We start from the raw sequence: 13,088 nt of genomic DNA, 5'->3' as shown, positions 1-13,088 counted from the left end.
AAACAATCGTTTTATGCTTTTACTAACTGAGCAACTCATGGTTCCTCTTGCAGAGGTAGAATTTTAGAGCACTTGATTTTGAAATTAAATATTTAAATGTTGATTCTATCAATCAATGTATTTTTAGATGAATGTTGTACTTAAGATGAGAGAAATTTTCTGGGTAAATGTAAGTTACATTTAGAACAAAACCTCTTTTCTTGGCACCTGAGATGAAGATATTGTAACGTTTTGCGCCAAAAATTCTGAACTTTCAGTTTTAACTGAACCGTTATCATGTTTCGTAGTTTTCTTTCATAGCCTCAAGAGCCCCCTCTGAGAAAGTACGTGTGCTCTCTGAAGCGAAAAGCATTATCAGAAAAATGCTTTTAACCAGCTCCTTGTAGAAACTTCTGTCATAGTGTGTCCGCTGCATGTTTCCAGCTTTACAGGAAACAAAAAAGCATTTATAGAAAAAAGTTTTACTCGGGTCGGACAAAGAAGAAAAGCTTCTTAAAATGTTGTATCACAACACTGTTCGATGCTTTTCAGTGCTTTCAATCATACTCAAACTCAGATTGTGTTTCTTTCACATGTCCGGCTCAATATATGTTTTCAGGTAACAATGACTGTACGTATAATTGATGCTTTCTCTAAGTGTAGTTGGTTTAGAGCAGGGTGGCCATGCACCTCTTAAAGAGCTACTGAACTTTCTTACTTCCTGCTTTGCATGTTCAGATAATGTGCCTGCAGTATGGCACAGTGAGGACTCGTTTTGGTTGCAACTCACTGCCAGAATATTCTCGTATCTATTCTGCCTCCCTGCCATTACCTGGGGATAAGTGGCCGAAGTCCAGTTCTTCGTGAGGAATACATTTTTTAATCAAACAGAATAGGAGTTTAATATTTCTTTCATTATCATTTGAGAGTGCTTGATATGGACAAAGAGTTATGAATTTGCAACCTTGGACAGAAGTTGTCAGGGAGTTATTGGCATTTTTCAGTGTATTTGGCAAGAATGTGTACCTGCTGAGATTCTCTCTTCTCTCACTTATGATTTTTGTTGTTTCTTTTTTTAATTCCCTCCGGTTGTTCCAGACGTGCCTTCTGCTCCCTCTGCCATCGCCCTGCTGCTGTGCACTGGATCGGAGATGGTGTTGGGCTGGAGGGCCCCCGCCTGCAATGGGGGAGATCCTGTGCGTGGCTACTACCTGGACCAGAGGGGAAAAGGCATGAAAACGTGGAGAGAGGTCAACGTCAAGCCTGTCAAAGAGCGGAAGTTTAGGGTCAGTAAAGCTCTAACATGATGCAGTTGGTGTAGTGTGATTTTTCTTAGCCATGCTAACAGCATTGCTCTAAGGTTGGTCTATCGGTCAGTCCATTACTTACTTTGTTCCAGACTGTAATATCTCAACAATTACTGGGAGGATTACCATGAAATTGTTGACGGATATTCATGGTCCCCAGAGAATGAATCCTAGAGATTCTTGTGAACACCCGGCTTTTCTCCTACTGCCACCAGGAGGTTCGCATTTTTTGCTTTCAATGAAATATCTTGACAACTACCGGATGGATTGGCACAAAAATTCTGTACAGACATTCATGTATTCAGATAATGGATAGTAATAAATGTGGTGATCCCCTGACTTCTTCTCTTGCGCCACCATGAGGTTAACATTTGTGGTTTTTGGTGAAATGTCTCAACAACTATTGAGGGGATTGCCTTGAAATTTAATACCCGCATTCACGCCTCACTGAATTGTAACAACTTTGGTGGTCTCCTAACTTTTTATATCTAGTGATATCTTCAGGTGAAAATTTCAATCTGTCCAATACTTGCTTTAAAAATACCTCCAAAACTAATGACATACACCGTCTGCCTCAACTGTACTTTGTGTTTTGTGCTCATTACCAAATGTTACCATGCCAACATACTAAACTAAGTTGAACAAGGTAAACAGTAGACCTTATAAACCTTGTAAGCGTTTAGCTAAAAGGGATGCTGTGCCCAAGTACAGCCTCATAGATGTGCTAGCACGGCTGTGGACTCTCAGCCTTGTTTTAAATGTAAACTATTCCTGAAGATGTTTTGCGTATTGCTCATCTGAACTTGAAGTAATAATAATAAAACTACAATATAAGGGTTTGGCTAGATTGCTGTCGGATGAAAAGTCTCCATAAAACTACATAACATGTTTTCCCTATTCACTGTCACAGCGCTAGAAGAGAATTTATTTTTCAACTTCTGATGAAAACGTGGAGAAAAGCTTCAAAATACATTAAGTTAAGTGCAACAAAAATATTTCTAGACATTACTACCAATAAGGACTTAGTTTTAACATAATTATAATAATATAAATTATTTCTACATTTAGCAGCTGCCTTTAAAATAATGATAATGTTGGCTAAAGCTCCCCGATCCACATTGTCTGTGTCACTAGGCAACAAGCCGTGTCCATGGATACCTGGAGGAAAGTTAAATCTTTAACCTGTCGTAGATTGCAGGTGCTCCATAATTAGTCATTGTGCAAACGTGTTACGTGTGAGTGGCTGTTTTAAGCCGCTGGGGAAAACAAAACAAAAACCAAATAGAAAGAACATGACTGTGCCACTGTAGCACCAAAGTACCAATACGACACTGTACGAATAACACTGTTTATTATGAGTAAAAATCCTTCATTTAAAGTCCCACTCATGTACTCAAGTACATATCAGTAAAATGTACTTAAAATATCAAAAAATAAAGCTAATTGTTGTACTGAAAAATTCCCCTTCGAGATTCACTGTCTATTAATATATATAACATATTATTACATTGTTAATACTGATTTTTATTATAGTTGGTTGATGTGGAGCTAATTTTAACTCCATTATATATAGTCAGGTAGTTTAGTCTCGTGGTTGCCTACCTAGGGTTGGCCCCCCTTTTTTGTGAAATATATATACGCTGATTATTTGTTCGGGGGCACCATCCAGAAATGTTGGAAACCACAGGTTTGATCATTAAAAATACATTGTCTTTTATAAGCTTATCATCTGTTTTTAAATTTAAAATCTTGTAATGTAACTAGTAACTATAGCCGTCAGATAAATGTAGTGGAGTAAAAACTACAATAATTCCTTCTGAAATGTAGAGGAGTAGAAGAATAGACTGCATTTAGCTGAAAACTAGTACTTGGGTTAATGTACTTAGTTAATTTACACCAATGCTACAGTTTATATAAAGGGGGACTGGGGATTTGCTTGATTGTGATTAAGGCTGATGAAGTACAGATAATGTGTTCGGTCTTTCAACAGGAAACAACAACAGCTCTTGTTTCCCTGAGCATGACACAGAACAAAACGGTGGAACCTGCCCTCCAAGCAAAGGCTGACAAAAGGAGGATGAAAAATCCGTCAGATTGATCAAATGCAGCCTTTTCGCCATCTAGTGGATGAAAGCCGTACTTCATTCCACTTATTTTGGCAGGCAACCTTTGCATTTCTCAGGGTGGACTGTACATTGATCTGATAAGAAGGTTGTCGTTTTACCTAAATGTGGTTAGAGAAAGGATCTATAGACAATGAAGGTGGTGGTAGGTGTGGGGAAATTGGTTTTTAGATAGCAATTTCTTTCACTCTGAAATAAGCTCCCCTCGGTTGTGTCAATTAGTGGCCAGGAGTGAGCAGAGAGCAGTAGCAGAAGTTCACAACTGTTCACGGAGGCAATAAGGGCCTTAAAGTCTAATTGGCTGTGAATAGGAAGATCAATGAACAGATCAATAAGGCTGAATCTCCTCTCTTCCCAAAGCAAAAGGGTCTTGGGGGCTCAGCAAAAAACCGCTGTGGCAGCAGCAGCAGCAGCAGAGCTAATGCCTTATAAATATCTGCTTGAGTCAGGATGAGTCTAACCGTACAAGCAGGGAACTCTTGCTCCTTGTATGATGTGACAACTGATCCATGTTTTCCTTGTGGCCCAGAATGCCAGTATGAACTGAGACATTTTGATTTATATGAATGAATTAAGTTTTTAATAGCATGTAAGCCAGATACAGGATGCTGCACATACTGTACATCATTAAACAGTGCTGCAAAAATTTGCAAAAAGAAGAAAACCAATTCAAGTCAGACCTTTACTGTCAACAACAAAAATCATAGATTGCTGAAACGTTGTCTGTATTGGACTGGAGAAATCTGAATAAATTAAATAGTCCATCATGCCTTCTCTTCAAAGCTTTTGAGTTAGCAAACTTAAATACATCAAAGTTGAACAACCATTCCGGTTTTTAATCATCTGTACAGCAGAATATTTCACTGTTTTGTCAAGCCAGTTAATGGAAGATTGACATTCTGAAATCGTCACATGTTGTATGTGCAGTTCAAAAGAAAAAGGGACCCACTTTCCACTTCACCCAAATCACACAGCTCGCACAGTCTGTTTGCCGCCCAAATACTTTGGGATTTGCCAACTCCAGTCGCCAGGGAAAGAGAACCAGTTCTCGACCGTGTAACTAAAGTTCTTTGTGAGATGTAGTATATGATTCAGGGCAAAAACTTCTGTTTAATATGGATAGATGTCTTTAATTTAGGTTTTGACAAGGTATTTTCAAAGCACTCAAACTCCTACGTCATGCATTCTATCTGCACCTGTTTGTCCTCATCTTGCCTGATGAATGCCGCCATTAACCTTTTATCCCTGCTCTCGTTCCACAGGTTTGTAACCTGTCTTGTGGGCGCTTCTACCAGTTCCGCGTGTTTGCTGCCAACTTGGCCGGCGTCGGGAAGCCCTCTGAGGCCAGCGAAGCCTTCCTGTGTGAGAAGTGGACGATGCCAGAGCCAGGTAAACAGAAAATGTCAGTTCACTTTTAATCCAGTTCACTCAGGAGGGATTTCCTTTCAAATCCTTTCTTTACCCTACTGACTTTCACATCTGAATGTGAGAATGGTGCAGGAGAGGGCAGCTCAACTTGAATAAAAGTGAAAAAACTCCTGCGTGCTATCTCGCTTACTGATGGTGTATTTACTTGACGATCCCCAAACCTGTTTTACAACAACACATAGAAGACTCTCATTTGAGTATTTTTATGATTTTTCTGGAAAAAAGTTCAATGTCCTGGTTAGAAAATGACATCGTCATCCTCATTAAAAAAAATCCAGAATCTATGACTATACAGATATTTCTCTTTTGAAACTACTGGACACAAGATGTCACCTACTTCACTATAAACACACTTGCTTGTGTAAGCTGCATATTGAACCAACTGGCTTCCAGACTAGTTGTGACACAACATCATGCACATTTGTACACGTCTTAAACTAAAATTTTAAAGCGAGCACAGAGAAACAGTGAAGCTCAAAAATCCACGTGAGGTAGCAATGAGTGAGCAAACAAGAAGCGAGCAAACAAGAGGCAATAAGCGATATTGCTTCTCCCAATAAGGGAGGCAGGAAAGGACTAAGGAGGACTAAGACACCAATCACCCCTGTTTCCCTTTCGGGGGAAGAGGCGGAATTGGTGCAGTCCTACAGGTACCTAGGTGTGCACCTGGACAGTGAGTTCGACTGGAGTGTGAACACAGAAGCCACATAGCTGACTCCAGTTCCTGAGGAGGCTTAGGTCCTTTGGTCTGCGCAGAACTATGCTGAATGTGTTTCTATCAGTCGGTGGAGGCAAGCGCCCTTTTCTTTGCAGCTGTATGCTGGGGCAGCAGCATAAAAGCTACGGACACCAACAGGATAAATTAACTGTTGAGGAAGACGGGGTCTGTCCTGGACCCAGTGGATGTGGTGGCTGAGAGGAGAATTTTTGGTGAAACTGCTGGCTATCATGGACAACGCCTCTCATCCACATCATGACACTCTTGCCAGACAGAGGAGCACGTTCGGCACCACAGCTGCTACTATTGTGTTATTACTGCTGCTGTAATCCTGGGGATTAATAGAGTACCTACCTACCTAAAACAAGTTTCTGAGTGGAGGAGGAATTAAACTTTAGAAATTAATCATTTTCAAATTTTGTAGTTATTTCTGAGCATTGAGCATTTAAGCCTCTGTCATTACCAACCTGACTCGCAGTTTCTACCTTGGCTGTGAGTTCACATAGCAAAAAGTTCATTGGCCCTGGCTTGTAAAGAGAGGCGAGATTGATACAAACACCATCCATCAACTGGAGGACCAGTTACCACTTACCACCAATTTATTTTCATTTAAAATGACACAGTTTAAAAGTGTATACAGTCATTTCACAAGAAAATATACAGGTCAAGCCTAAGTACCAGAATAAAAACTGGCTATTCGCATATTGTGCCATTAAAGTGCAGAGTAAAGGCAGAGGTCAGCAGTCAAGTGCGTAATACAGTAGCTGAGATAATAGCTAAAATAATAGCCTTGGTTAGAGGCAGTTAGTGGAATTCATTATGTGTTACATATGTACGACTCGTTCGCCGATATTACCTTGGTTAGTGGCTAGTATTTCTGCTGCTGCAGTGTCCCAATCCACTATCATCTGAAGTGTCACTGTGTGTGTGAAACTGCTCCGAAAGGTGGCAAAGAGAAACTGATTTTCACGTCGGGGATCAGGAAGGACTCACGCGAACAGTATATTATTACAAGGGTGTAGGTTTGTTTTTGGTTTCAGAGATATGTATAATTTAACCTGTATTTTTCATTACAGTTTGAGGCCATTTGCCTCAGACTTTTGCATATCAATCTGTACATCAATCTAGCAACCACTGTTAACCTCTACTGTCTTGTTAAGGCAGGATTTAAAACCACGTTTATAAATGTAATCATGTAGTTTCCTTTATAGAAATGATAGATAATGTTGTATTTCCATCTTTATACTGTACAAATACTGTACATGACTCAATTGCGCTCAGATTATTTGTCGGAACAAGTAAGTAGGATCGACCATACAGTATTACAGATACAATCAGATGACAGTAAAAAAAAAATGGTACTCAAGTAATAAAGCAGTTAAATCGAGTTATGTAGAAGCAGGTCGGTCTACCGAACATAAAAGAGACATAATCTGGTATTATTCTGAGTGGTTACTCAAAATCTATTTCTATAAATCTTTGATGAAAGGATATGATATTTAATATTTAACTTGACAGCATCAGATATGTGATATTATTCTTATCAGTCCTATCAAGAAGCACCATTTGTGTAGGGGTTCTGCCACAACTTTGTTTGGACATCAAAATTAATATTCACACTGAATCCACCAAGTCATAAACTTCAACTTCTTTATGTCTGTTGACTAGAGTCAGTCCTAACGCAGACCTAGAGGTGCACGAGCGCCAACATAACTGGGCTGGTGTGGAGCAGTGTGGGATTCTTAGCTCTGAAAACTGCTTCAAAGTGGTATTAGGAGAGGTGCGCAGCATGCGTCGGTTATGTGCGCTGCATGTCGGCAAAATTTCCGATGAGGGAGGCACTCTCCAACTACTTGGTGACACGGGAACGTGCACCTAAGCGCAAGAACCCAAGTCAGGGTATTTGCACAGACCAAACCTCAACCAGCAATTAAGGGCAGTCTCTAAGTAGCCTGTGAGGCAAAACCCAGGGGAAAAAAGTACACCACACTCACTGCTGTTCACCAAGTTCATTGCTTTAAGTGCACAGTAAAAACTGAAGGGGACTCAGTTTAAGGAGACTTTAGTAAGAAAGTGAACCTGAAACAATAAAAGTTTTGGGGGACATAAAGTGATTGCATCACTATTACAAACACACAAGCGCAACCACTCGTACACACAGACTCGCTCCAAAAGTAATTCCAGTATGTGGTGGCTCAGTAGACAGCCCCATAGTTCTGGTCGCACTCATATCAGCCTCTCGTGACATTAATATTGAAAATGGAGAGAGGCTCTCTCACACATGCCACTTTTAAAGCGCAGCTCATTAATCTTGGCAAATGGGCTTTCCTCAACGGCGTTAATAATTTAAAAGTGACTGAAAATCATTAAGCAAATTAACTACTATGTGCCGCCATGAAGTCAGTGGGGGTAGATTAAGGAAAGTCACTGTACTCCTTTATGACTATACTGTTATTTCTGGTTTGTATTCTATGACTTCCCATTGTGACAAAAAAAAGTCCCGTTTGGTTGGTTTGGTTATGATCACTGACGAACAATATTTTTTCTTTGTTTTTATTTTTCTTGTACCAAAAAAAAACACACACACACACTGCTCCTCCACACTCATAGGTCCCCAGCACAAAGACATTGACCAGGATAGGTATGGCCATGACCTTTGCTCTTCTCCCTCAGGTTGTCCCTACGACCTGGAGTTCAGGGAGGTGAGAAGCAACTCCCTGGTGCTGCTGTGGGCAGCTCCGTTGTATGAAGGGCGAAGCCCTGTCACTGGGTATTTGCTGGAAATCAGTCAGGGCGACCAATCAGACAACTGGACGGCCTTAAATGACAAGCCGATCTCCGACACACATTACAAGGTGAGTGGAGCTGTAAAAATGTTTACAAGGCTTGAGTTTAAGATAACAGAGATACATTTTTTTTCCCTGATTTTTAACTAGGATTTGTCCATAACTTGATTTAACAGAACAAACAATTTCTGTGTTTTATTAAGTATTCAATAAGTGTAAGTGCCAGTAAATTATTATTCTATAAAAACCCACTTTGCAGACGCTTGAAGCGTCCCAGTAATTCCTTCCTTGATATTTGTGTGGGTGTAAAGGTTTAAATAATCATAATGAATTTTTACAATGACCACAAAGTATTTGGCGTGTTTCCTATGACATCCAGGTGTCAGGTCTTCAGGCAGATCAGACCTACCGTCTCCGTGTATCGGCTGTCAATGAGGCTGGAGTGGGCTGTTCGTCCCTGCCCTCTGAGCCAGTCACAGCTGACACTAAACCAGGTCAGCTGTCACGGTTCCAGAAATACAAATACTGTAATAAAGAATCACCCCCAAGGCTTGTTGGAGGTGCTGGACCTGAGATAAAATATATATAATAATGGGAAAAGCATTTGCGGTCTAGATGAAAAGATTGATACCACTCTCATGTTTGTCTGTTAAATATGAAGCAGGGGATGGTTTCGCTTGGTTTAGCATAAAGACTGGCAACAGGGGGAAAGGGCTAGCCCTGGCTCTGTCCAAAGGCTTCTGCCTCCAGCTTCATATGACACGAGAGTGGTGTCGATCTTCTCATCTAACTCTCACCGAGAAAGCACATTAGCAAATTTCCCCAAAATCTCAAACTGTTCCTTTAAATGCCCTTTTTCATGTCCAACTGGACACAGAGATCAGTGCCGTGGTGAATAATAGGATAATGCGAAGACATTTACATGCAGAGTTTTACATTTTAACCAAAATGTAATCAACCAACTGATGCATTATTGGTTTACTTTTTATTAAAAGGTATTTCAGAATATATGAATGTGATTATGTGGCTTTCCAGCATATGCAGGGTGTGCAATTAGATGGAGCAAATGGCTAAAATAAGAAAATGAATTACCAAATAAAAATGAGAGTATATTCAGCATCAGTGGAAAAAAATATAAGTAAAAATTCATTTTACATGGACAATGTTTAGGGGGTTAATACATTTTTTATACACTGAGTTTTCTTCATCTGTATTATATTGCTATAATTATATTACCCGATGGAAACTCATGAACCGTACTGCCATACTGACCCATTTCGTCTCCCTCAGGCACTAAAAACATTGAGATCGGTGTGGATAACGATGGCTTCATATTTTTGGGCTACGAGGCTGATGAGATGAATGATGAGAGCAAATTCCTCTGGAGCAAAAACTACACAGAGGCCATCGACGCCGGGAGAGCCCGAACAGAAACCAAGAAGAACAAGTAGGTTTCTTTTTCCTGGGATTTAGGTGGATGCCAAGAAATCTGTGACAGTGTTTATCAACATGAAGGGCTCGTTCAAGTTGCGAGGAAAATGCTCGAGATATGTCTGGTTCGAGATTCGGTAGAGGCGATAAAGCCCTCCCTCTCAGTGAGGCTCTCTGCCTGTCAATCCCTCAGCATCAGTGTGCTTTTCACACTTTTGAGTGCCGTCTCTTGTTTTTTCAGCGGTGACCCAAGAAATGCTGTTTACCCTGCACAGTCTCAAACTGACCAAGACTGTGGATGGGCACAGTATGATGAGACAAATTAGCCTGTTACACTTTTAAAGAATAAGATTTAAAGAGAGGCTATTTTAACATAAGATGGGGTAAATTGACATTTTGGGAGTATTTCTCACTGGGACTCTCAACTGAATGCCAGCCTCTTTGGATTATCCAATTTCTAAGCTTGAGGGAAGCTTGCCTGCCAGCTCTCACATTCACTCCGTTCCCCTCATTCATAGCATGTAAAACAAAAATCGGTTTCTTTTTAACGTCAGTCGACTGGAAGGCATCAGGTCAAAGCTATCGGGACAGGGAGCACTGTGCGATCAGTTGGCCGACAGCACAAAGCATCACCCATAGCAGCCCTTTAATGTAGTTTCAGACGGATAAACACGTGGCTGAAGATGCTGTGTAGACACATTTGCCTGTTTTTTAAATCCGTCCATCAGGTCAGTCCTCACCTTCACCAACCCTTCGGAGGAGGATCTGGGTCTCTACGCGGTAGAGATGAGCGACAACTCCAACCTGTCATCCAGCTACGACTTCACCGCTGAAGGTAAAGTGAAGCCTGTTAGTTGCTGAAATGATTGAGAGTAGTGAATAAAGGAGAAGTAGAAGTTTCATGTTACTGAACTGTCTTGTCCAATTCATATTTGTCCCATTGTCCAATTAACTTTGAGCCTCTGAAAATGAGAGAGTAAATATAAAATGACTGTAATTCCTAAACGGTTGAAGCAATTTTTCTGTTAAACCCCTTGAAGCAAAGTTATAAGTCTACACTTCAATCACATCTTGATGGCTTTGTTTCAAATCCATTGTTGTGGTGCAACAGAGGCAAAATTACGAAAATTGTGTCACTGTCCAAATACGTATGGACCTAACTGTATTTCACCTTAGGCAGAATGAAAAAAGTTCACAGTTCAGCTCAGTTGTCTCTTATGTTATTAAATGAGCTGATGGCAGCAGGAATAGCAGGACTTTTAATTTTAAGGGTTATCGAGCTTTTCTCTCAAGCAAATAATTATGCCCCTCCCAACCACTTCAACAAGGTCACTCGTCCAACTACGCATGTGTTCTCAATATACTTTCCAGCTTAGCAGCTTTAAATATAGAGCTGTGCAAGTCATTGTTGTACTTGCTGGTACTTTGACAGTATTTTGGGTATTACAAAATATGAGTTCTGTTCAAAGTGTAATTAACCTTCAGCTACTGTTTAACTTTCCTTTTTTTTTGCAGACCTGGAACGGCTCAAAGAACTCAGCTGGCAAGTCAGGAATCCACGTATGTATCACAAAGATGCCGTTCTGTTCTTCAGTCTTATCAGCTGGTGTCAGAGTAATTTTCATCAGGAGATTTGGTAAACATCTGCGAAACGGCGTTAGGGCATTGATATCCAGTACTGATTTGAAAATACAATACGCTTTGACACACATTGTACCAGAACAGCAGGATTTGTATATGGTGTAGAGACCAAGCGAGACTGTGGCCAATCAGTAATTTAAACACACATTAAGTATTCTTCATTCATTAAATGACCATTAACTAATTCAGCTTAGCCTATAATACTCTCTGTTCATTTTTTCTCTTTGGCAGTGATAGCTCTGAAGTCGGGCTGGCAGGTGGACGTTTCCGAGAAAGGTGGCGTACGCCTTTGGCTTCAGACTGAGGGTCTGAGTAACGCTGCTGAGCTCCGTCTCATCTTCAATGACAGGGAAATCTCCAGCACTCCGGTAAGAACCACTACACTGGCTATCCTGAGGTACAGCTGCTCAGACAGTTGAGCGTGTCACAGACCCCTTCAGGGTTAGAGGATTGGATTCCTAATCTTGGTAAAACACTTCATACTGTGAAGTATTTTTGGATCAGAGGATACACCAAGAGGAGTGTGTTATTTTTTCTACAGTTTATATATAATGTCATACAAAGGGCACTTATCGTTACCCTAGTTCTATGAACACCAGCCAGAGCCTCTTGGCCTCGCCGCACCTCTGAACAGCAATTAATTTCGCCTATAATCGTGCCGGGATTAACCTCCTAAGGGATCCTGGGGCAAAGATTTGTTGTTGGCCCGCTACTGACCCCCCCCCCATGGAAGTTTCATTATTTCCCTGGAAACCAACCAGTACTCTAGAGCAGAAATTATTAGTTCATTAATCGTTTAGTTGATTGGCAGGAAATCATTTGTCAAGTTGGATAAATGATTAATCATTTGTCTTTTTTTTAAAGGAAAAATGTCAAATAAAATCACTTGTTCCTGCTTCTCAAATGCGAATAGTTGCTGTTTTCACTAGTTTTCTATGATAGTAAACTCAGCAAACTATATGTATTTTTGACAGCTGGTCAGACAAAGTAAGAAATTGAAATATCTTAACATGGGCTTCAGGAAATAATGATGAACATTTTCATCATTTTCTGACATTTAAGACACTGAATAATTCATCAATTATTAAAAAACATAATTGTCAGTTTTTTTGATTATGAAAATAATTGTTGTTCTCAGCCTTACAGCTCTCCTCTGATGGAATAATGCTAACTTCTCTGTGTGTTAATGACTTGACACACAGGGGAAAAAAACCGAGGCGATTTGATAGAGCACAACTTTACAATAAATGAGAAACAAATATAAACTAAAACAATAAAGGTCTTAAGATAGAATGTCACACAAGGTCCTTCTCCAAGACCTGGGCCACGAGATGAAGGATTGAGGAACTAACACATTGGATTTTCTACTTTAGTGGTACAAATTTCAAACAAATTAGCAATTAATCATTAATTATGTAGAGCAAATGATATGGAGTAAACCTGAGGCTTTTGGGGCACATGAGCAGTTGCTCCATTAGGCTGATCGGTAATCCATCTTTTGCTGGATTTTGTGGGGCAAGTCCTGATCAACCAGATTAGTGCATGAAAAATTTCTGCAGAAATGAGTTACCGAAGATTTGCAATCTTTTTATCTTTCACCCATTAAAATGAAGCACTGTCCCCCGTCCTTTGCAAGTTATAACAGTGGTCGTGGCCGTGGTCATGAGTTATGAGC

The 13,088-nt window shown here is 40.3% G+C and overlaps 1 protein-coding gene across 1 annotated transcript in view; it reads left to right on the top strand.

Moving 5' to 3' along the window:
• Nucleotides 1–13,088, top strand: part of myom3 (myomesin 3) — a 61,058-nt gene that overhangs the window by 35,921 nt on the left and 12,049 nt on the right. The window contains exons 18-25 of the mRNA XM_040117973.1: nucleotides 1,078–1,265; nucleotides 4,672–4,798; nucleotides 8,229–8,410; nucleotides 8,721–8,835; nucleotides 9,632–9,788; nucleotides 10,501–10,607; nucleotides 11,288–11,332; nucleotides 11,645–11,781. Of these exons, the coding sequence (XP_039973907.1) occupies nucleotides 1,078–1,265; nucleotides 4,672–4,798; nucleotides 8,229–8,410; nucleotides 8,721–8,835; nucleotides 9,632–9,788; nucleotides 10,501–10,607; nucleotides 11,288–11,332; nucleotides 11,645–11,781 (1,058 nt within the window). The remainder of the gene's footprint in view (nucleotides 1–1,077; nucleotides 1,266–4,671; nucleotides 4,799–8,228; nucleotides 8,411–8,720; nucleotides 8,836–9,631; nucleotides 9,789–10,500; nucleotides 10,608–11,287; nucleotides 11,333–11,644; nucleotides 11,782–13,088) is intronic.

This window comes from Xiphias gladius, chromosome 22 (genome assembly GCF_016859285.1).
Source record: "Xiphias gladius isolate SHS-SW01 ecotype Sanya breed wild chromosome 22, ASM1685928v1, whole genome shotgun sequence".
Taxonomy (NCBI): domain Eukaryota; kingdom Metazoa; phylum Chordata; class Actinopteri; order Istiophoriformes; family Xiphiidae; genus Xiphias; species Xiphias gladius.
The sequence above is the reverse complement of the archived record's forward strand: the minus strand, read 5'-3'. Positions and strand labels throughout refer to the sequence as shown.